The sequence below is a fragment of the Pezoporus occidentalis genome, unplaced genomic scaffold, assembly GCF_034315485.1.
Source record: "Pezoporus occidentalis ecotype Australia unplaced genomic scaffold, CSIRO_AGI_Poc_V1 ctg200, whole genome shotgun sequence".
NCBI classification, from domain to species: Eukaryota; Metazoa; Chordata; class Aves; order Psittaciformes; family Psittacidae; genus Pezoporus; species Pezoporus occidentalis.
Window position 1 is genome coordinate 1232665 of NW_026913857.1, and position 21750 is coordinate 1254414.

At 43.0% G+C, this 21750-nt stretch overlaps 1 protein-coding gene across 4 annotated transcripts in view; it reads right to left on the reverse strand.

Moving 5' to 3' along the window:
* Window positions 1–349: 349 nt before the first annotated feature.
* Window positions 350–21750, reverse strand: part of FBXO34 (F-box protein 34) — a 39700-nt gene continuing 18299 nt past the window's right edge. For 2 of the 4 annotated variants that reach the window (XM_062618428.1, XM_062618429.1), the window contains 2 exons: window positions 12229–12428; window positions 350–3047 (listed from right to left, as the gene is read on the reverse strand). In XM_062618428.1, coding sequence (XP_062474412.1) covers window positions 869–3047; window positions 12229–12308 — 2259 coding nt within the window. In that variant the 5' untranslated portion in view covers window positions 12309–12428 and the 3' untranslated portion in view covers window positions 350–868. Of the gene's footprint in view, window positions 3048–12228; window positions 12429–12724; window positions 13505–14941; window positions 15047–21750 lie in introns of those variants that run through there. The other 2 variants (XM_062618426.1, XM_062618427.1) reach the window with 2 other exon arrangements.

Genomic DNA, 21750 nt, shown 5'->3' on the forward strand with positions numbered 1-21750 from the left:
CTCTGCTGCATGCACAGCTGATGGGAGGGAAGGGAAAAGCCAGGAATTGTGAATGTTACAGAAGGAATTGCTCTAGGTAAGAGAGGCCTGGGTTTTTTCTTGATTGTTTTTTTTTCATTAGGAGGCCTTGTTTTCTATAGAAAGCAGACTGCACATCCAAACTACAGCACAGCACCACGTTTCTGCCATGTGTTTTACAGTATTTTTATTTTGGGGTAAGTCTTACACAAGAGGAAATCTGGTAAGGCAGATCCAGAATGCAAAGTAAAAAAAAAAAAAAAAAAAAAATGGAAAAAACAAACAGAACCAAAAAACCAAACTAAGCCAAACAAAACACAGACAACATGGGTAAGGTAGACAAGAACTTTTTATATTCTGACTACACAATAACATTCCTCTCTTTTTCTCCACTGCCACACTACTTACTGTAATGGATCTGTTTCTAGTCTAATTTTAAGGTTGTCCAGTTAAGTTGTCTGCAGATTCTTTAAACAAGTTGACCTTTACCTATTTAGAGTTTCTTCTCAGAAACATTCATATATTATACAGGATATACAGATTTTGAAACAAGACACTTAAAAACACACACAACTATAGCCGCAACACTATCATAGCTGCATTGTAGTGATTACGTTGTTCAGCCAGCTGTAGACTCTGTATGTACAATTAGATTTCATAGTGTTATTTACATAGATGGACTAAAAGCTATCTTTAATCTAAAAGGTAAAGGCTCTTGTGTTTAAGTATGTGCAGTTTTCATAGCCCTGTGGAAAAAAAAAAAACACACACGACAATTATATACACTGTAAACAGCACAAGGCATGAGAATCTCCTACCCCAAACAATCTCACAGGAAAGTGTATGTGCACTAATATTCCTCTTCCACTTCTGCTCCTGATCCTCTGGTTTTCTTATGAATAGCACGGTTAAAGCTGTGGCAGGCAGGAACCCAATGATTGTCATGAAGACCCAACTTACAGCCCGGGATGCCCTTCTGGGACCGGTGACAGCACATCCAGTACCCCGGCCCATAGGGTAAAGCTTGACAGTATGGTTTGGGATGCCACCGGCACAGCGATACATCCCCTTTCACATACTTCTTCTTGCACTGCTTGCAAGGGTCTTCTCTGTAGCGGGGATCACGGACCCAGCGGGAGTCTGCTGGCCTGATGTTGTAGTATTCAATGATGAACTTGAAGTAGTAGCAAGTGCATTTTAAGGCAACCAGACTCCTAGTAGGAAGCAACCCGAAGATCTTCACTATGATGTGGTGAGGCAAGAAGGCCATATACTGCTGAGGCTCCAAAAGCTGCTGAATTTTAAACCTGGTCTCCAGAAAGTCATGCGAAACCTGCCTTTTCAAGCAGGAAGCATCAAGTACTTGCAAAGCCCCTTCTGTCAGAGGAACAGAAAGGGCAGATGGCTCTGTAGCATTTCTGACGTATGATCTGTCAGATGCCAAGGCATCCTCCTCTTCATTTTGGGCTATTTCTCCTGGCTTTTCTTGGGTACTTTCCTGTAGTGGCTGTTGCTCGTGAGCCACAGGCTGGTCAGCCTGGAGAAAAAACAGCCTCCCTGGGAGCGGATCTTCACTAGGACTGGAGATAGAGAGCTTCTCTTTCCTGCATCCTTTCTCGGTCTTGGTGACCGATATACTGATGCATAAGGGCTCCTTCCTAGCAGGATGCAGACTCTGCTTTGGGAAAATTACAGGCTCTTTCAATGTACAATCAACAGTCGTGTTCTTGCTCTGCAAGGAATCCGGTAGCAACCTGGCAGCAGCCGGACATGTGGACAGCAGAGGTCTGGGAGGCTCAATTCGCATTTCAGATTCACTCCTGCCAGCCGTTATTGCCAACACTGCATGAGCAAGTCCTGAATTCACATTCTCCATCTGAGGATCCAGCCCAGAAGGAAAAGGCTGCCCAGAAGAAGCAGTGCCACTCCACAATTCAGCATCACCCAGAGGGCCACAATGTCCTCCATGTCCAGCCTCTACTCCTGCCTCCTCCAAGCCGGACCCCTCGGCCAGGACCCCAGAGGAGACCTTCCCCACCTCTCCCTCAGGCTGGGTGCCAGTTGCCAGGAGCACCCTCCCAACATTCCTGCGGAAGCTGTTGTTCCTCGAGAGGCTCCCAGCCTCTCGCTCACTCTGGCGCCGCAGGCACTCCGACTCCAGCTTGGCCACCATGTCCAGCACGCGCACAGGCTCGCTCTGCTGCTGCTCACTATTGCTGCAAGGTCCCCTCTCCACATGTGCCTCACATGCCCCAGCAAAGAAAGGGTCTGAGCTGGAAAGTGCACCTTTAGGCTGAGTACTCAGCCTTGTAGCAGAAGCAGGCGTGCAGGTTTTCGTACAGTCTACCAGTAAAGCACTTGCTCGTTGCTCCAGGAAGGCCACCATCTCTATCACCGAGAGGGACCTGCCCGGGAACACACCCTCACCGTTCTCATTCACATAGTGCACTGAACAGTGCTCGATGCCACAGGCAAAAGGCTCCGGCTGGGAGCACCTGGCATTCGTCTCTCTCATTCTTTCCAGTTGAATTTTAGCTTTTTTAAGATCTACCGATTTTTTCCTGCGTTTCGCTGTTCTTCCATCGATATCCCATGTGCTTTTGATTTTCATGGAGCTTAGCCGGTTGTTGCTGCTGCACTGCTGGGCTGCAAAGAATGCAATCTTCTCCTTAGTATTGCCAGGCTTCACTACAGCCCAGACATCCAGCGGCCCTTCCCCTTCTTCTCCCTGATGGATCGTTGCAGATAGGGCATTATTCTTTTCCCTTGCACTTGGACCATCTGCTGGACCTTTCCCATTCATATTGCACATAGTATTTGGATAAATAATCCCCAGAAGCTTTTGAGATGGAGTCACGAGGGAGGGTTTTGGGAAAACGCTCAGTTTGGTGCAGTTATTGGTGTATTTTTCTTCTTGTGCTGATCGCTGATGGTTCATAGGCAGGCCTCTAAGGGAATCCTGGCTTATTTCTGGAGATCGCTCTTTCTTCTGTAACTTGAGATATGGCTTTAAGTGCATACCAGAAACCCTAGAAAAACAGAAAGGGGAGAAGTTACAGTTGCAGAACATGCCTGCCTGGAATTAGAGAAGGTGGCCCAGAGCTGGCACCACCATGCCTCCTACTCTGTGTCAAGCAGCCCACATGAAAAAAGAACCACATGAGAAAGGAAAAGCTGCAACCAAGGCTGCAGCATCCACCCTTGGCAAACTTGTGAGATTACAATCTTAAGGATAGCAGAGATCTTGCCGTTAGAGAAATGTTTCCAGGAAGTTGCAAGGAGAAATCCTAACATTTAAGTTAGATCTGCTCTGCAAACATAGCCAGTGGCTCATTCTAGAGTTAGAGCCAACCTTCTGTTCATTCGTTTCTTAATCCACTAGTAAGGTAGACATGGGTCAAAAGGTTTATCTTGACATTAGCTACCAGGTAAATAGATATTAGTTTTAGTAGATAATGTACAGTTAAAGCTGGAAAGGGAAATTAGCAAGTGTAATTATACTCATCAGAGATCCTAGAAGACACCTGATCTCCCAATATAACCCAAAATGAAACCTATCCTTTAGTGCATCAATAATGTTGTATAGGGTACTTTCCCATAAAGGCCTTTATGCTATACATCAGATGAGTGTCGTCGTCCATCCGTCGTGTCCCATCTCCCCCCCGCCAAAAGCATCATGTACAGCTGAAGAGAACCACTTTCAAGGCTGTGGTTTTATGCTTATGAATTCAAGAACTGTGAAGGAGACACTTGGATGCTGCTGACATTACAGCAGCAGCACCACTGTGCAACAGTATCAGGCACTCACTCACTCCCTTCTGGTACACCTTCGCAGTTATCTTCAATTCAAAGCTCAGAGCGCTGCCACATAGGATGCAATTATTGGGGGACTTCAGGCTCTTCTCCCAGGAGGATCGCATAAGCATATTGCAGAACTATAGATTATGTTTCCATGGCAATCTTTGAATTGTTACATTAAAAGGGCTCCTTTTGAAACAGGGATAATCTGTGCTTGCTAGTTTAAGAACAGCAGGTTCAATGCCACATTTATCATGAGCTGACAGACCCAGACTGAATGTTTCCCTTGACAGCCACCACCAAAACAGTTTTTTTAGGCTAGAAATGCAGTACTAAAGCAAGTTTTTAATTAAGATTTTCAAGTCATAACATCTATAAAGTCAGATAAGTTTATAGCTGTAACACCTGCAGTTCACACACATTATAGGTTTGTATCAGACCAATGCAGGCAGAGGCCAGCTGAGCTCTCTCCTGCCATGCCACACTGCCATCAGGGTACACACCTACCTCAAGACAGCCTTGCTGATGCTACACAGGGTACCTGTGGGGTCAGCACATGAAGAGGGAGAACCCAGCTCACCCACCCTCAAGCAGACCCACCATAGCGCACGGGCTGGCTGTAAGAGGGAAGTCATAACAGCAGACGCTGACCAACAATGTACATGGACACACTGTAGAAGCAACATGGTGCACAGCCTGGGGACCTTCCAGACTGCCTTGCCCCACAGATTATCTATGGGCCCTCCAGAGAAACTGATGGCAGAATAGAGAGCTGAGCCAGAGAGCATCAGAGCCAGCCGAGGGAAGGTTTGAAAGCAAGATGCTCCACTTCCAGCCACTACCATAATACACACAAGTGCACAGGGGCAACAACACACCAGGCACTTCCTGTGCCTGTCCAAGCAGAGGAAACCTCTGCCACTAGAAGCAGCCATGCTACTTAACCACTGCTTTCCCCTGAGGGTTTGATTCCTCTTTCTGGTCCTCATGATAAGTAGTAGGAGATGTGTGACAAGCATGGGCAGAGAGCTTTTGGGGTCCTGTGCAGTGCTTTGAAGGCCAGGAGGCAGACACAGGAAAGGATGCAGTTATGTTCTCTCTCCTCCTAATTTTACAGGAGGATCATTAACTCACTCTTGCCACCGGACAGTGCCAAAACCATCTGCAGTTCACATACAGACTGGGGGGGTAAGAGAGCATTCCTTACTGCAGATACACCTATTTAGTCCCTGGGTTAATTCTCTCCCCGTGCCTTCTGTGTGCTAATTCCAGCTCGTATTAGAATTAGGTCACCTCCCAATTCAGTCTCTTCTGCAAAATGCAGCTGAGCTATTTAGTTTGCCTTTTCAGTTTGATGCTAAAAACTAAAAAAATCTGATAAAAACAGAACTTCAGGGTGCTGAAATATATGAAAAAAGAATGGGAAATCAAGGCTGCTGTAGTTTGTTTCCACCTCATTTTCCATACATTCTGCCTCATCTCAATTGCTCGTTATAGCCAAGCAGAGTCAGGCCACCAATGGTTCTGTGCCAGAGCCCAAAAGAACAGCAGGTGAACCACTGCAGCAAGCTGCTGCAGAGAACAGTGCCTGCAGCCCTCCTCTCCCCACCCAGAAGGGCATTCTGGAGCTGTGTTTTCCAGACTAGAGAGAGAAAAGCTCCAATGGCTGCTCGCCACCATACCCTGGGGAGAAGAGGTGAATACAATTAAATATACGACTTTGCATGTTGAAATCTCATGAGCTCAGAGCAGAAGATCAAATTTCATTCATGAGTTTTCATGCCAGGATGTTTGAAAGATGAGCTGAGCATGTTTTTAAAAGGCTTTCTTCAAGCAGTTTTCAGGAATTCAGCAGGACAATCAGTTCACCACCTTTCATTAAGAGAAGCTGCACACGAAGGTAAGCCCAGGTATTATACGCATGAAAACAGGATCAAACTGGTTGCCCCAACACACTCAGAGGACATGTTTAGCCAGCAAAGTTGGTTCAGCTGCTCCCACCTATTTCTGCTCTATGGAGAAAGACAAAGGGTATAGCTATGCCTCACCTACTACAGATTTCTTGTCTAAGGTTATATTTCCTCCTGTGTTTCAGTTAGTCCCTGGCTCAGCCAACAATACCATTTAAGGTTGAAAAGTTATAATTTACATAACAAAATTATGCCTTAGTCAGAAGTTTTACTGCCAGAATAATTGCCTCATTTGAATTCAACATGCAGTTCATTGCACTGTCTTAATGGATCCAGATTTAAACCATCATTTAATAACTTTAGACAGCTACAAAGAGTACTGCTATCCTCACCTCACCAGCTGAATCACAGTGTCACCTGGCTCCCAGTACTCAGCAGTGGGGAAGAGAACTTCCATTTTAAAAGGGATGTTAGTAATGGGCCTTACCTGAGAGTACAAAACAAGCCCCCATCCCACACACATTTTGCTGTGAACATCAAGATCAATGAACTCTTCAGCAAACATAGCTTCTTCCCTGCACGTCAGCAACACATTTCTTTTCTAGCTCCTAGAATTAGAACAAGGCTTCCCAGCAGAAATTGCTTTGAAGATGAAGCAGAGCCTAGTCCCCACTCACAGACTACCTCATTTCTGCAACATTTCAGTGCTGCCAAGCAGAGAATTGTGGCAGCTGCAGGTAAGCTTTTAAATATTTAAAACCACCAAAAATAGTTGTTAAAAGGTGAAGTCACTGACAATTCCCTGTGATATACTTAATTACAGAATAATTCTGTTTGCTTTCCTCCACCCTTTAAGTTATCAAGCATTCTATCTTTAGAGACAACGACTCTTCAGAAGTCCGTGGAGTAAGAATAAAAGGTTTTCAATCCCAAACGTGTGGTTTTGAATTGCTGATAAGAGGTAATTCTGCCAGGAATGATCGGCACTGAAACAACTAGCAGTGCTGCCTTTATACTGTTATTCCATCTTTATGCTGACGAAATAAAAGGGTCAGTTTTTCTGTTTCTAATCAGCTGTGTCTGAAAAAAACAGAATACCTAAAATTCTGGAATGACACTACTGTTTTAAAAGTTGTAACTACAGCTTGTTTCCACTGCAGTTTTATCAAGTTAGTTACAACAGAGGATTGATATAAAAACATATGTCTTTATACATGCACAGACATGCACACACCCCTCTTCCTACTGAAGGCGAGGCCCATAAGCTACCATCCAAGCTGTCCAGAATCTTTTTGCATCCTTTTGTATTTATGTATATTCTAAACCACAGCAGCCTGAAAAAAAATAAATAATGTATTTACTTTTGTGGAAGCTCCAAAGTTGGAGGAAAAACTGGTACAAAGAGCCTTAACTTTCACAACTCCTCCCTAAGGTCCAGAGAGAGCCTAGATGCACTCACTTACTGCCTCACTGCACCTGGGTCAGGGACTCTCACAATGCCCCGTGAAGCCCACAAGACTTCCTCTGGCCAGCAAGAACAACAACAAAGCGTAATCTGCTCAAACAGCATATTCACACTGCATGTTTTCTGGGCAAAGCACCAGAAGGTTTTAGTAAAAAGAAAATTTAAATCAAAACCCCAAAGTTTCCTGTGGACTTCTTTTTGTAAACACTAACTCCAGTCAACAAAAGTTCCTAGCACTGCCGACTGTACATGACTACGACTCTGAAAAAGCCCTTAGGACGTAGTAACACAAGGCAGAAGCCAAAAAAACCCAAAAAAAAAGATGAACAAAAAAAGAAAACAAAAACAAAACACCCAACAATAATAAAAACCCAAACCAAGCATAACCTCTGGCAAGGCATTCCTCTAGCCTGGCATCCCATTTTGCTGTCTATAGAGCTTAATTCCTCTGTAAAGGACACTGACAATTATGAAGCACTAAGTACTGAATGCAAGTTAAACTATGGTCAACCACTTGTTATTTCTGGAAGGACTCAGTGGGTCCTTTGGACTCTTTCTCCAGTACCATTTTCATCCCCTTTGCACTGAGCCAGGGCAAGGCAAAGCAGACAAAGAGCTGCTTCAAAGGCATTCCATGGATTCTGCTGCAGCGGGAAAGTCCCAGACAAGCAGCTGGGATGGAAGACTCTCTGCTACTCACTGCAGCTTGTTCTGGTGCGTGGCAAGTGTCCAAGCTCAGTGAAAGTCTCCGGATTGGGAAACACGATGCTCCAGAGCAGGGGTGGGTTTGACTTCAGCAGCTGTGGAAGCATCTGATTTCTAGAAAACCCACTCCCCTGCAGCAGTGGTTTCATATTAAAGCAACTGGTCCTGACCCACCTCTGCACACCTGTGAAACTGCCTCTTGCATCAACTGGAGAGCAAGTGAGGATTACTGCAGACACTGACAGCAAACAGAAGGCATCTAACCACTAAAGCAGCACTCGCTGCTTGAGCGGCCAGCAAGAGAAAGCTGAACACATGGGGCAGAGCTGGCCCAAAAGAGCTGAGCAGCTAAATGCAAAGTAGGTGCCTAACTCTTAATACTGGATCACCCACGATTTGTCCACCCACATCAGGTGTTCAAATAACATGACTTTTGGTGCAGCAACACCCAAATATAACTGCACAGAGGAGCTGCTATAAAATCCTTCAAGCATAAAATGAATCATCTTCACCCAGGCAGAGATTTCAGGTAACAAATTGCACATTCAAGCCCAAAACATAGAATACTCCAGTTTCAGGGCTCTCACCTGTAAGTTCTGAATACATTTTAAAGCAAACATACACACCCCCTTCAGCATAAAGCACAGTAACCTCAGCTATTTCTAAATTTAACACAGGAAGAAGTGCCACTGCTTTGCCAGTCTTTTGTATAAAACCACTTACCATGAAGCGAGTGACATAGAAGTAATTTGCTGTTAAGCCTGAGAAAGCTCAAACCCATGCTGCTCCCCGCTTCCCAACCATGCTACAGATGACACAGGCATGACAAAGCAGAAGGGAAGAAACACTGGAAGATTTTGTATTCAAGGTTATAAGCTGCTCCAGAAACATGTAGCTCAAAGATGACGGGATAGCACACATGCCTGTGGTGGAAAAGACTAAGAGAAGAAATCACAGAAGGACAGTAAGAAAAAAAAGTGATGGTTTTATAAAGCTTCTACTGAAAGTTGGCCAGAGCAGTACAGATAAGTGACATGTTTCATTCTAGAAATGTTTTCTCTTTCTTGATTTGTTTTCTAATTTATTAACTGCAAGATGACCAAGACCTTTCTTAATGTCATGGCAAAAAAAATTTCTTCAGTTTATGAACCAACACAAAGTGATGCTATTTCGTGTTCAATTTTGTGCATACATAATGAGGACACATGAAAGGTGGCAGAAATTAACCTTGGAGCATGCTATCTTTAAGAGACTCAGTTCCAAAGAAGAATAGGCAAAAGCAGATCTGAAGGCATCAATCAGGTTCTTTTGAAACCCAAGACCAAAAGGAACTGGTTCATGAAGTCAGCTGCACTATGGTGCAAAGGATTTCACTGCAAAACAGCACAACCCAGCAGGCATTCTCCAAGAGTCAAAAGGTGTTTTCATTATTAAGAACACATCCCAGACAGGAACAGAAGAAACTCCAACTGAACACGCTCCTTCTTCAGGAAGGATATAAGCAGCAGGCACAGGGTTCAAGTCACCAAGTTGCATCACTTGGAAACTTGGATCTTAGAGATAAAAAAGTCTAGGAATAAACACAAAAACTGGTGCAGTGTTAAGTCACTGCAAAGATCTTTAAAACCAAAGAAATAGAAAAGCTCTTCAGTTTGTGAGAAAAGACACAGAGAGAAACAGGGCTGCAAGCAAGGTCAGGGCAAAGATTAAGCACAGTCTTGGTACAGCACAAAATATCAAATTTGAATTTGCATTATTTCTAAAGAAGAGTGGAAAGGGTGATCATGAGGACAAAAGCCCAGGGGTTACTTTGAGCAAGAACAAAAAGCTTAATGAAAACTGCAAGGATTGGCTCACCTCAGTTTTAGAATCCAAAATAGATAGCTCTTATAAACTGCAGGCCAAGCAGCAAGACTTATAAACATCTTGAAAGGCAACAATGGGAGTTAACAAAACATGTGGCAATGCAGGGAATAAAGAGAATGGAGATAAATCACAGCCTCTCCAGGCATGGTAGTTTGACTGCAATACAAAGGTGCTTTGCAAGCAAAGATGATTAAAACAACACAGAAAAACAGGGAAAAGGGAATAGTTCAGTATGCCAGACTAACCTGAAGGTTCACAAAACAGTGATCTTTTTAGGCAAATGTACTACACATCTTACTCACACGGACTTCAGAAGGCACAAGATTTACTGGATATGACAGACTGGAATGGGAAAACAGACAAAGGAACTGGCTTAGCAGCAGATAGCCTTGGATGACTTATTCAGCTTATTCAGCCCTGGCTGAATAAGACAATATCAGCCTGAAAACCAATGCCTCAAGTATCAGTCTTGGGAACATCTGATTTTGTTAGGAATGACCTCAACAACAGGTGCACCCACAGAAATTATGGCATTTCCAGAACAGTAGAGACACAAAGCACCAAGTAACAGAAATTAAGGAAAGTGCTGAAATTCAGATGGTGATGTGCCAGCAAGCTGAACACCAAAATTTTTGGTGGTAACTAAGAACAGTGCATTGGCCACTAGAGAAACACCCATGAAACAGGTAAGTAGAGGTGATTCTGTTATATATTCAAGACAGCAGTGAAAACTGTCCTGCCAGATCTGCTCTGGAGAGCAGCACACACTTTGGCATGATTCAGAAGAGATCTATCTACACTGAGAATGAGTTGACAGTTGTTATTCAAGAAGCAGTTCTGGTGTCCTCAACATAAAGAGGACATGGAACTGTTGGAACAAGTCCAGAGAAGGGCCACAAGGATGATAAGGGGACTGGAGCACCTCCCGGATGAAGAGAGGCTGAGGAAGTTGGGGCTGTTCAGCCTGGAGAAGAGAAGGCTGTGTGGAGACCTCATAGCAGCCTTCCAGTATCTGAAGGGGGCCTATAGGGATGCTGGGGAGGGACTCTTCATTAGGGACTGTAGTGACAGGACAAGGGGTAATGCATTAAACAGGGGAAGTTTAGATTGGATATAGGGAGGAAATTCTTTCTTGTTAGGGTGGTGAGGCACTAGAATGGGTTGCCCAGGGAGGCTGTGAATGCTCCATCCCTGGCAGTGTTCAAGACCAGGCTGGATGAGGCCTTGGGTGACATGGTTTAGTGTGAGGTGTCCCTGCCCATGGCAGGGGGGTTGGAACTTGATGATCTTAAGGTTCTTTCCAACCCTAACTATTCTATGATTCTATGAAGCTATTAGATAACACTTGGGTCATTTAGCACAGCAAAAACAGATGTAGGGGTATCCAACCACATATTACAGAATACAGCAAAAGAGGCAAACCACTGAAAATAAGAAGTGGTCCTTACACAAAAGAAAAGAAGGAACACAAATTGAACAAGTACACAAGGTTGTAAGAACATTCAATTAGGAACCTTCTTTAGATTCTCCAACTGCACAGCTAGATCTGTCATCTTCAGTTAACGGCTTAATCTACAGAAGAGAAGATGTAATTGCTTATGAGGTGGACTAAGTTTACAGAAGGAATTATGAGATATTGCTTGGGAAAGGAAGGAGCTGGCTGATCCAGGAAGTCTCTTCCAGCATTAAATTAACACGAGACTAACAGAGCAAGTACATGCTGTCTACACAACAACAAAGAACAAAGGTTAAAGTCTGTTTTAAACCCACACAGTTTTTGGAAACCAGAAAGCTGGCACTCTTCCTCCACACTGTGGAAGTTTAAGAGTCTTGGTTGCAGAAAAAGAAGGTGAAAAAAAAAAGTCCATATATTTTCAAGTAGCTTGAACTCAAACAAACTGGCATGTTCTTGCATTTGCATAAGGACAAGTTGTTCAGTACGGTGTTCCTATAAAGAGACACAGTGAGAGGCGTTCACTTAATTGTCACATAAGCACACGTGTTTGAAATCAATCATGCATTTCTTAAGAAGAGACACAGGAGAGTGAGCAATAGAAAACCTGAGCTTAAACTAATCTGATTACTTATACCATAGTAAGACAAACCACAATGATCACCAGCATTTCCATTTGCTTTAAGCTGACTGCATGTTGTAAAGCCACTATGAAAACCATTCTCCAATTTAGTTTTACTTTGAAGCCATGTTCCCAAATTTACAGCTGTTGTTAAAACCCCAAAGATTTCTCCAAGTACGGTGCCAGCTGTAGTGAATCTGTAGTTGTCATTACAAAATAAAAACATCAAATACATTTCTGCCTTTAAGCCATTACAACATTTCACTTAAACACAATCCAAAAGTAAGAACTTAGACTAAACATTTGAGTGACATGTAAGATAATACGAAAGTAAGGAAAAGGCCAAATAAGTGCTAAATAACTATAGACAGACCAGTTGGTTTGCTCATACCGTTTGACTTGATGGAAGGTGGAAGATGTGGAATTCAGCGGTTCCCTGTGGAGGCCAGCTCTGCAGGAACTCTTCATCATAACTACCTCTTCAGCTAAGGCACGCCATTACAGCCAGTCCATCCTGGGTCATGAACAAGGCTCCCCCATCAGCTTTCCTTGCCCCACACAGAGCTTCACCGTGTCTCTGCCACCTAGAAACTGAACAAACAAGAGGCACATAAGATCATCACATTCGAGTACAGCAGAAATTGAAACACAGATGGTCAGGACAAGGACCCTTTCCCAAGAGAGAGAACGCACACGCACACACACAACACCACACATATATATATATGTAAGACACAAATAAAAGATACAAAAGAACATCATCACATCATTACTGCTGCTGGAGTTTCTGAACACCATTAAAATACCAAGCAACACCCCCCACAACAGCCTGTCTGCACACACAACACTTTTTCACCTTATATCCTTATATATGACTGCAGTGCTACCTTGGCATCTCCCAGGGAACACGCTGTCTTCTGAGCTTCATGCAAACAGGACGCATGAGATCTTTCTGCTTGTTAGCACCGCATCAAGCTTTGGAGGGAAATCGCTGCTAGCAGCAAGATTTGATCCTGCCAGGAGTTACGTTAGTGTTCTAATCAAAATAACATGGCAGACTCCATAAAGGACAAAAAACATACCACCATGCAGCCTCCAAGCCTTATGAAAACTGCCCCGTCCTTGCATCACACACAGATAAGGCAGCAGATTGCACAAAAACAAAACTGTTCTGCAGTTATCTCTCATTTGCACTGGGTTGCTGCTTTCTATACCTTGTCCTTGGAGCAGACACTATTACTGGCACTTTAACGTACTTTGACGGTGACAGAAAAACAACCTTTGAGTTGGAACATAAAAGGGAAGAAGTGACACAGCAAAAGAGCCCTGGAAAAACTCAAATACTAAGAGCCTGAGTTGCCAGCAGATTGTTTTAAAGATTGTTTGCTTCCTCTCCAGAGGAACATTCACAATGATGCCATAATAAAGGAATGCCATTTGAAGATGCTAACTATAGAGCTATGTCCCCAGGGGATTTGTCATTTAATACAGCAGGTTATTCTTGCCTTTTCAGCAGCTTTGCCCAGTGTTCCTACTGCTGCCCTATTCCTACAGAGAGTGACACTTCCACAGAGCAGCCTGGCAGAGGCACTTGATGGAGGTTTGTGCTCACCAGCAGCCAAGCTCTCATAGAGATGGAGCCTCTCACATCACCCCTTTCACAATGCCTGCAAGAGGAAAAAGAAATCCCATGCAGAGAATCACCTACCAATGTACAGCTCAGTTAATCAGTGCTTGACCAACGTGGTTTACAACTTGACGCTGCCACTAAACACTCCTGGCTTGGAAAACCTGCTCTAACTTGGTAGCCACACTCACTGAGAAAGCAATGAAGGATGACTTCCCAGTCAGGGAAAACAGGAATTGGTAAAGATTCACCTGACTCAATGTCTACTGTAGCAACATGATTCCTTTAGTGACAGTGAATAAGAGGTTAATAATCTGCCCACATTTGAGTAAGCAGAAGCCTAAAATACTATATAAAACATACGAACACATTCCAGTCTTCATGAAGAACTCTCAGCTGAGCTCTACACACAAGGCAAGGAAACATGTCAGATGGAGAAGACTGAGACCTTGCATTGGCAGAGCCAGAGGATGAGAGTATGACCTTTACTCCATAAATTCAGAAAGACAAGTTGTTCAGCTGCTATGGTTAACAGCAGTAGAAACTGAAGCTTTGTAGTTAAACACCATTTTCATTAGACTACCCGGAGGTTAAAACAAAGACCTACCTGCAAGAGTGAAACCTAGGCACAAAAATCAGCCATTTCTGATGTTTGTGGGCTGTAAAATATATATATTCACAAATAGTAATTCACAGAGGAAAAAGCAGCATATGCATACAGCTTCATGAAAATCAAGTTAAACACAAAATCATTACTTTCCCATGAACCATCAAGTAAGAGGCACTAAAATTCTGACTTTTATCCAAACTTTTGTCTGGCTTTCCTTCTAGCTTTACTGACACTAGCATTTCAGACTCAGCAGGAACTGTACCACAGAAACATGATTATATCCACACCCAAATAAATGCAACCATACCATTTCAAGAATGCCAGTCACTTTTTCGATAGCAAAACCTCTTTCCATGTATTTCTGGTTAGGAATACCAGATGTTTTGCCCTAGTCTTACTCCTTTGCAGATCAATTGAGAAGTAAACAGTAAAAAGCTACACAAAAAATTGAAACCAAAAGATATCTTGTTTGTAGTAAAGTGCTTGAGAAGCAAAACCATTAAGCAAACTAGCTCAGGTCACAAATCCACAATCTGGATCCAAGCACAGGCATCGTACAGTGGGATGTCATGCACTTAAGGGAGTAGCATCTACTAGAGGGAGGCCAAAGCTACCAAAATAGACACAGGCAAATTCAGATGGGCACTGCAACACAGATCCAAACACAGCTCCATACAAAGCATGCTTTTCCCCTCTCCTCCTATAGCTGCTGGGCCGTAGAAAAGAGCTGAAATAGACTATTAATGCCAGCAAGCTACTGACAAATTCCTACTGTGTAAGTAGTAAAAATCTGTGCTTGTGAATTAAGAAAAAAAGGAAAAAGAAAAAAAAAAAAAAAAATCAGCATCCAAGCTAGCAGATACTTACTGCCTTTTAACTACCACAGTGTGTTTCTTTACCAAGGCTGATCCTTATCAGTAGGTGCTTCAGCTGATTTGTTAGCTTTGCACAGAGTTGGGTAGAGCCTGAAAACTGAAATACAGATGCACAAAGAAACAAAACAGAAGAGGAAGTTAAAGACCTAATCATGTTGTTCTCCTTTTCTGAAATCACCCCCAAACATATGCCTCTATGCATAAGATGTGGGAAGGACTCAGATTTTGGCAGCAGTGAGCATCATGTCCTTGCAGCAACGGACCGCAGCTCCCTGAATGGTCCCACAAAACTGCCCATCTTATCATCCACCTGAATGCTGCTGCAGTTTAGAAAAACAAATGTATTAGCTCAGCTAGCGTGTATGGAGGAGGGTCAAGGTCTCTTCATCTGCGCGGGAATACACCGCCGGTTCTGATATTCTGATAGCTAAAGTTTTACTGCAAGAGCAAGTGCGTTTTAAACAGTAGCAACAGTAAATGATTAACAAAGGACTTCAAAGGATGGGCACATCATTTCAGAAAATTTGCTTTCTAGGAAGTAGTCCATGGCCTGGGAACTTGTTCCAAGCAGCAGTCACGCTGTTGGTAAAAACCACATTTGATGGCCCTATCCCCACACAGGGCTAGCTTTAAGATGCTCCCCGCAGGGCCATCTCACTGGATCAGTTGGGCAAAGAACATCAGCACACTCAGGATAAAGAAGAAAGCAGCTTTCACTAGTCCCAACATTCACACTTCATGGTAGCAACCCCACAGCATCTCCAGACTAGGTCAGACAGCAAGATGATACACCAGGTCCTCATCTCAGCCCCTTAACACAGCTAGAGGAACACAACCCTTTGTTTTTAACTATTCTTTGTGTAATATCTACCTATTTTAAACACCTTGAAGAACCACCCTTTAAGACTAAGTTGACCAGCTAGGTTTCCCTTTTTTATTTATTAGAACAGTCTTAGCAAAATAAGAGAAAACAAGCATATTTCAACTAAGGATATCTTACAAAGAGTTTCAGAGTGACCTCACATTTGTGTTTCCACGCAGCTGACAACAAACTACCACATCGAACTAGGTATTTAGCAAAGACACCATACCCATCTTATAAGCATTAAGAGATGTACAATCAGATGAGATTCTCCAAGTCCTGCTGAACTGCAGTTTGCCCTTTTCAGCTGCAGCAGGCAGCTACAGGAGCCACCACTGACATAGTTTGCCTTGTGAAACTTTGTGTGCTAAGCTTCCCCTCTATTTGATGGTCAAAAGGTATAACTGTATAGATCTGTTCTCTAATCTAAAAGCAATAAAGCTACCACATGGGCTCCAGCTGCAATAAACACAGAGGGAAGCTTCCTGTGTCTACTTACACACCAAAGCCTACTACCACTTCTTTTAGGTACCATGAATCAGAGCTGGCCAAGCAGCAAGACCTCATTACCACTGCCTTTGGCTCATCTCCCCACCAAATTTACTCTTGCCCTTCTCAAAGTTCCACCAAGCTCCCATCCATACTCTGTACCCTGGATAACACCAGACAGGAGTTATTTATCCAAAATCTGACAAATCCCACATAAATTTGAGCTTGGCCATCCATGTCAGCAGGGCGCACATGGATGCTCTGAAACATTGTGCAGCTCCACAGCCATTTTGGTCACCATTAATTCCTGCCGTACTGGCCTCCCACCCCTCCCTCCCATCGCCTTCACATCAACCCCTTTATCAGCACAGGTTCGTGTTCCATTTCTCACATGAAGCAGCCCAAGGAGCTAACTAGAAGAAAGTTAACCCACAAGACGTCAGCTCCCTGAACCCACTTACCCCTGCACCTGGCAGGCACTAGCAAAGCCCAGTGGGACAAGGCTGTCAGCAATTCAGACTTAACTCAGCTGTCTCAAATCCACACCTTGAATTGCGCTCAGAAAAGTGTCTACAGCAGAGCAGTTTTTAACTTGTTTCAAGTCAATGGAAAGAATGACTTCTGAATGCATACTGTGTTTCAGAAGTGGGTAAACAAGCACGTAGGACTTCAAGGCAACCCTTGACTCTTCACTGCTGTAAAACAGCACTACTTGCTGTACTGATAAGCATATGAAACGTTTATTCTAATGAAGCACTACAGGGAGAACCTGCCTTCCTTCCAAGAGCATATCAATAAGAATAAAAGGATTCAAATTTGTAGCTCTCATGCTTTCTCTCCTCTAGGTGTGGTTAGCATTGGAAGGACTAAGTTATCCTCTCTCCCTCAGAAAGGAAGAAATCTCAGAAGGGGAAGAGAACTCTGCTGCACCTTGTTAACTCTGTATTTTAATATCGGGAAAAAAAAATATTACAAGTGTTTCCCTTGTTAAACTGTTCCTGAAATGTTTCAGCTGTCTTGCACAATTTGGGTTAAGGTTATCACCCATTGCTCAACTGGGAAGGAGTTGAGAACTGGCTCATTAGATTCATTCTCCTCAATCCAAGAGGAAAACAAAGCCAGTAAATCTCTTACTTGCCAACACTGCTGCAGTGCTGGTGATACACGGATCACAGGTTACTCCACTTTCTAGAAAGCTACCACCTACTTTGGCACTCTTTGACACTGCAAAATCTACTGTGTGTCCTGAATGATAAATAGGGGGTAGCTAAAAACCATGCAGCAGGGCTACAGCTGCTACAACCTCAGGTTACAGGGTATGAGTAAAGATACCATATTGCTGTGCACTTGAGGCCGTGTGATCCATGAGCCAAGGCTGAATTATTCAGCATATAAAACTAGATTTGTTTTCCCATGCAGATTCTGCATTAAAGAAAGGCTACTTTCTTGGGGTAAGGGGAAGGAGAAAGCTTCCAGAAGCCTTCCTATTATAGAAGCAATAGAGCTGGTTCCAAAAATAGTAAAGAAGCACTCCCAGAGCTCTGGAGACGTTGTGCCCCGTTTTGTAAGGCTGAGGATTCGCTGGATTGCTCCTGTACATACAAAGAACAGTAGAAATGACAGCAAGATGCAGAACTGATGTTAAAGTAGAGTTCTGGGACAAACACCAATGACAGAAATTCAGAATACATGGAAGAGATCAGCTGGAATACCAACCTGTCCCGGCAATTAGAATCAGCAAGAAGAATTTTTTTCAAGAATGCAGCATTAGTTTGCTAAAGATAATCCTGATTATTATTACAGCACCAACATGGCAGATGAGGATTGTAAACAATTATTTCATCACCCTGTTTTGCTGGTAGATGTTAGGGATCCTGGCCTGAGAGGTCCACTTGACTCATTTTGGCACACATTTTGTAGATTCATTTTTGCTGCAACAGCTAATAAACTGACCATCACATGTGCTGCCTGACAGTAATGACTCACTAGTTTGCCCGTAATAGTCCAGCAGCATGGCATTACAACCCATTCTAATTCTTAAAAGTAAAGCTTCCTTTGCCTGTTTTGTGGCAGCTCTTAACACAGTGAAAATAAACCCGTTTGCATTATTCCTCTGATTGCAAGCATATAGTTGAATCTATGTACTCCAGCACAGGACCAGCCATTTTACTGGCATATACTCACAAAGTAAAGTGCCAGCAGGAAACTAAAAATCTCATACTTGATACTATGTAGGCAAGAAGTCCCTCTGCACCAAGATACACAATGCACAGTAATAATGGCTTCTGTACATCTTCCCGTGGGGTATTAAATGGTTTCTAAAGTAGAAGAATAAACCTACAGCTAACTTTTAAATATCCAGTAAATAAACACAATTCTTTTAGAACTTTGTTAATAAGGAAAACCCCACAGCAGGTGACCCAGTGTTAAACAATAAACTCATCAGCTTTGAAACTTAATTCACTGAATTAAATATGGCTTTAACTGGTTTATATGGCTCTAACTAGTTTGGACCAGCCTTTGGGCCAAGAGTTCTCCTTACAGAGTCCACCCCATATGCCCTGATCACAGGTCCAGCCCTATGCAGTTTAGCAGAGTGAGGGGTAATTCATTTTTGTTTACTTCTGTGGAATCTTACACTTAAATCAAAAGGTTATATTGTGGATTTCTCTGGCCTATATCACTGTGGATACCTTCTCAACAAAACACAGACACAAAAGACACCACCACCCTCCCACCCCCACCCCCACCCCCCCCCCCAAAAAAAAAAACAACCAAACATAAATGACACACATACAAAAAGACTCAAAGCAGAACATGATTTTGTCCACATGGATTCATTCCACCAATCCATATCAGAGCTGAGAGGTTGCAGCAGTCACTAAGCATTTCTAAAGCATCCAAATCTTTCCTCAGAGTCGCCAAAACCAAATCCAAACAGAAACCTTACAGCAGCACAAACACCAGATTAAATATAATGGTACTAAAAAAAGTTTCAGAGTGAACTGTGCCATTATTTCTGTAACTCAAAACGCCCATTTTTTTTCTATCACACTCCTCAGTCTACCCTGTTTTCAGCTACTTGCATCTTCTACATTTTTTTTTTCACCGATGCCTTATGAATTCTCACAAAGTCTTAAATCTTTTCCAAATTCTTGTTTAAACTAGGACACTGCTGGTGCCCCAGCATCATGCTTGTACACAAAACTATCTTTCATCTTGCGAGAATAATGTAAAAACACCAAACTCTAATTTCAAATTTATAAGTAAGCCATTTACAAAAAAAACCCACTGCTCTGAATACAGTTATACTGACTGTACCTACCTTCAGGAGAGATTTCATGTAGAAGGAAGCTCAAACTTCAAAGTTCACAGAACATTTTATAACCAAGTGCATCACTGCATCTGCTGAGGACAGAAACTTCTAACAGATTCATTAAAAGCATCTAAAAACAACCCACCCACAAACAAACAAGACACACCTCCACCTACACCCACTCAACAAGCTTTGGATTCACTGGTCTTGAGTGGTATCTTACAAAAGAAAACAAAACAAAAAGCCCCCAAAGAACAGGTTACAGTCTAAGACTAAAAGAAAAATTAAAGACCACTCATTAGAGTCAGTTTTTAACATGGCCTCTGCAGGTGGTGGTCTTGGCTGCCCCAGGCCCTGTCCAGCCAGCTTCACTATAAGCCACCACAGGACACAGCCAAGTGACTGGCACCACTGGGTAAACCTATTTAAGAAAGGGCAAAAACCACACCCGACAAAGAGGAAAAAGAAAAAACCCACCAAGATCAGAGAAGGGTAGGGAGGAGTAGGTGCTCCCTGGCAGGACGTAATCCCCCGAAGTGAAATGGGAGAGGAAGGGTGTTGGTTTAACATTTATCTTTACTTCTCAGTACCCAAATACATTTTAACTGGTGATTAACAGTCCCCAACAGTAACCAGTGATCTCCCTGTCTTTACCGCGACTCTTAAACTCTCTAAGCCTATTCCCTCCTGTAAGGAGGTGTAGTGAGCTACCCAACAGCTAGGTGGGTGTTTGGCTGTTGGCCAAGGCTACCTCACCTTTTCACAGCTTTTCACAAATCTAAAGAAATTAAAGCTATTCTGACTTTGCTGTTAATTGCTGGTGCTGTTAACTGACACCACACACAAGAATCATAGATTTTCAATTTGACTGCACACTAAAGGCTGCCAATCTTCACTCTTCATTGGAAGATTAATCTGTCACAGTGCTGGAGACATTTGCTCAAAACAGGCAGAATGAGTCCCCCTCATTTGAATCCAACAGCATATTTTTTGCCTACTGACGAACACTGCGCTGTCTCCAACAGCTCCAGGCCTGCAGCATTAAGTCATACATGTGCATGTCATGGAAATGGTACAGCAGGGTGTCAAAGCCAGCAACAGAGACATAATCCAAACCGGTGACAGAATAACACAGCAACTCAGATGAGACTCAAAAAGGCATTTAGTACAACACTACAAACAAAGCAGACCCCCAAGATATCCATCATACAAAACTAGGCACTTACAGCCATCACACAGCAGAGCTTGCCCAAACACATACAGTTCAGCAGACACAGGCACAGGGAGGAAACAGTGCATGGTGAGCAGAGCTGGGGCCAGACAAATGCAGGTGAACGATCCAGGAAACAACCCTGGATGCAGACGATGTTTCTCACCACTTAAATGGCCTTACAGTTTGCAAACCACAGACCGGCTGAAAGAGATCATAAAGGACTCTGAACACCCAAAAGCACAGGTGATGCACCACGGCTGAACAGCTTCAAACAAAGACTGAAGGCAAGCAAGAGTACGCACTAAACGTTTTTCCCAGCCAAAGTATCTGCTTTGTTTTATACAAATTCTTAAGAGGACATCATACACAGAACGTCTCTTGCTGAACTAACTCACCTACAGATAAGCTTGGGTTTTGGCTGCTAAACTGCAACAGAGACCAACATTAAATAAGGCATCTTTTTGCATGATTGTTTCAAAGACTGTTTAAAATGTAAGCTAATTTTGAAACCTACCAATTCCATGGATCTTTATTCATTTTTTGGCTACATTTTCAAAGGCTTTCTTTCCCTATTAATAACTCAAAGGTACTTGAAGTAAAAAAAATAGCTTTATGTTTTCAGAGCTTTATATTTGATACACCTAGCGACTAACACAATTACATTTTCAGAAATTCCAGGCATAGCACAAATTCTGCTCTAATTCATTCTTTAAAGAAAAAGACAGACCCTGAAATAGCACCTGAATTTCAGTAAAGGATAACTTCTGCACACTCAAGTGCCTTGTTAACTGTCAAAACTTCTGCTATAGATCCTTCCATTTTCAAGTTTCATCTTCAAAATTCAGTAGCACAGGCCTACAACAGGATACCAGAAACAATTCTGAAGCAATTCTTTCCAGAATAATTACCATTTCATAACGA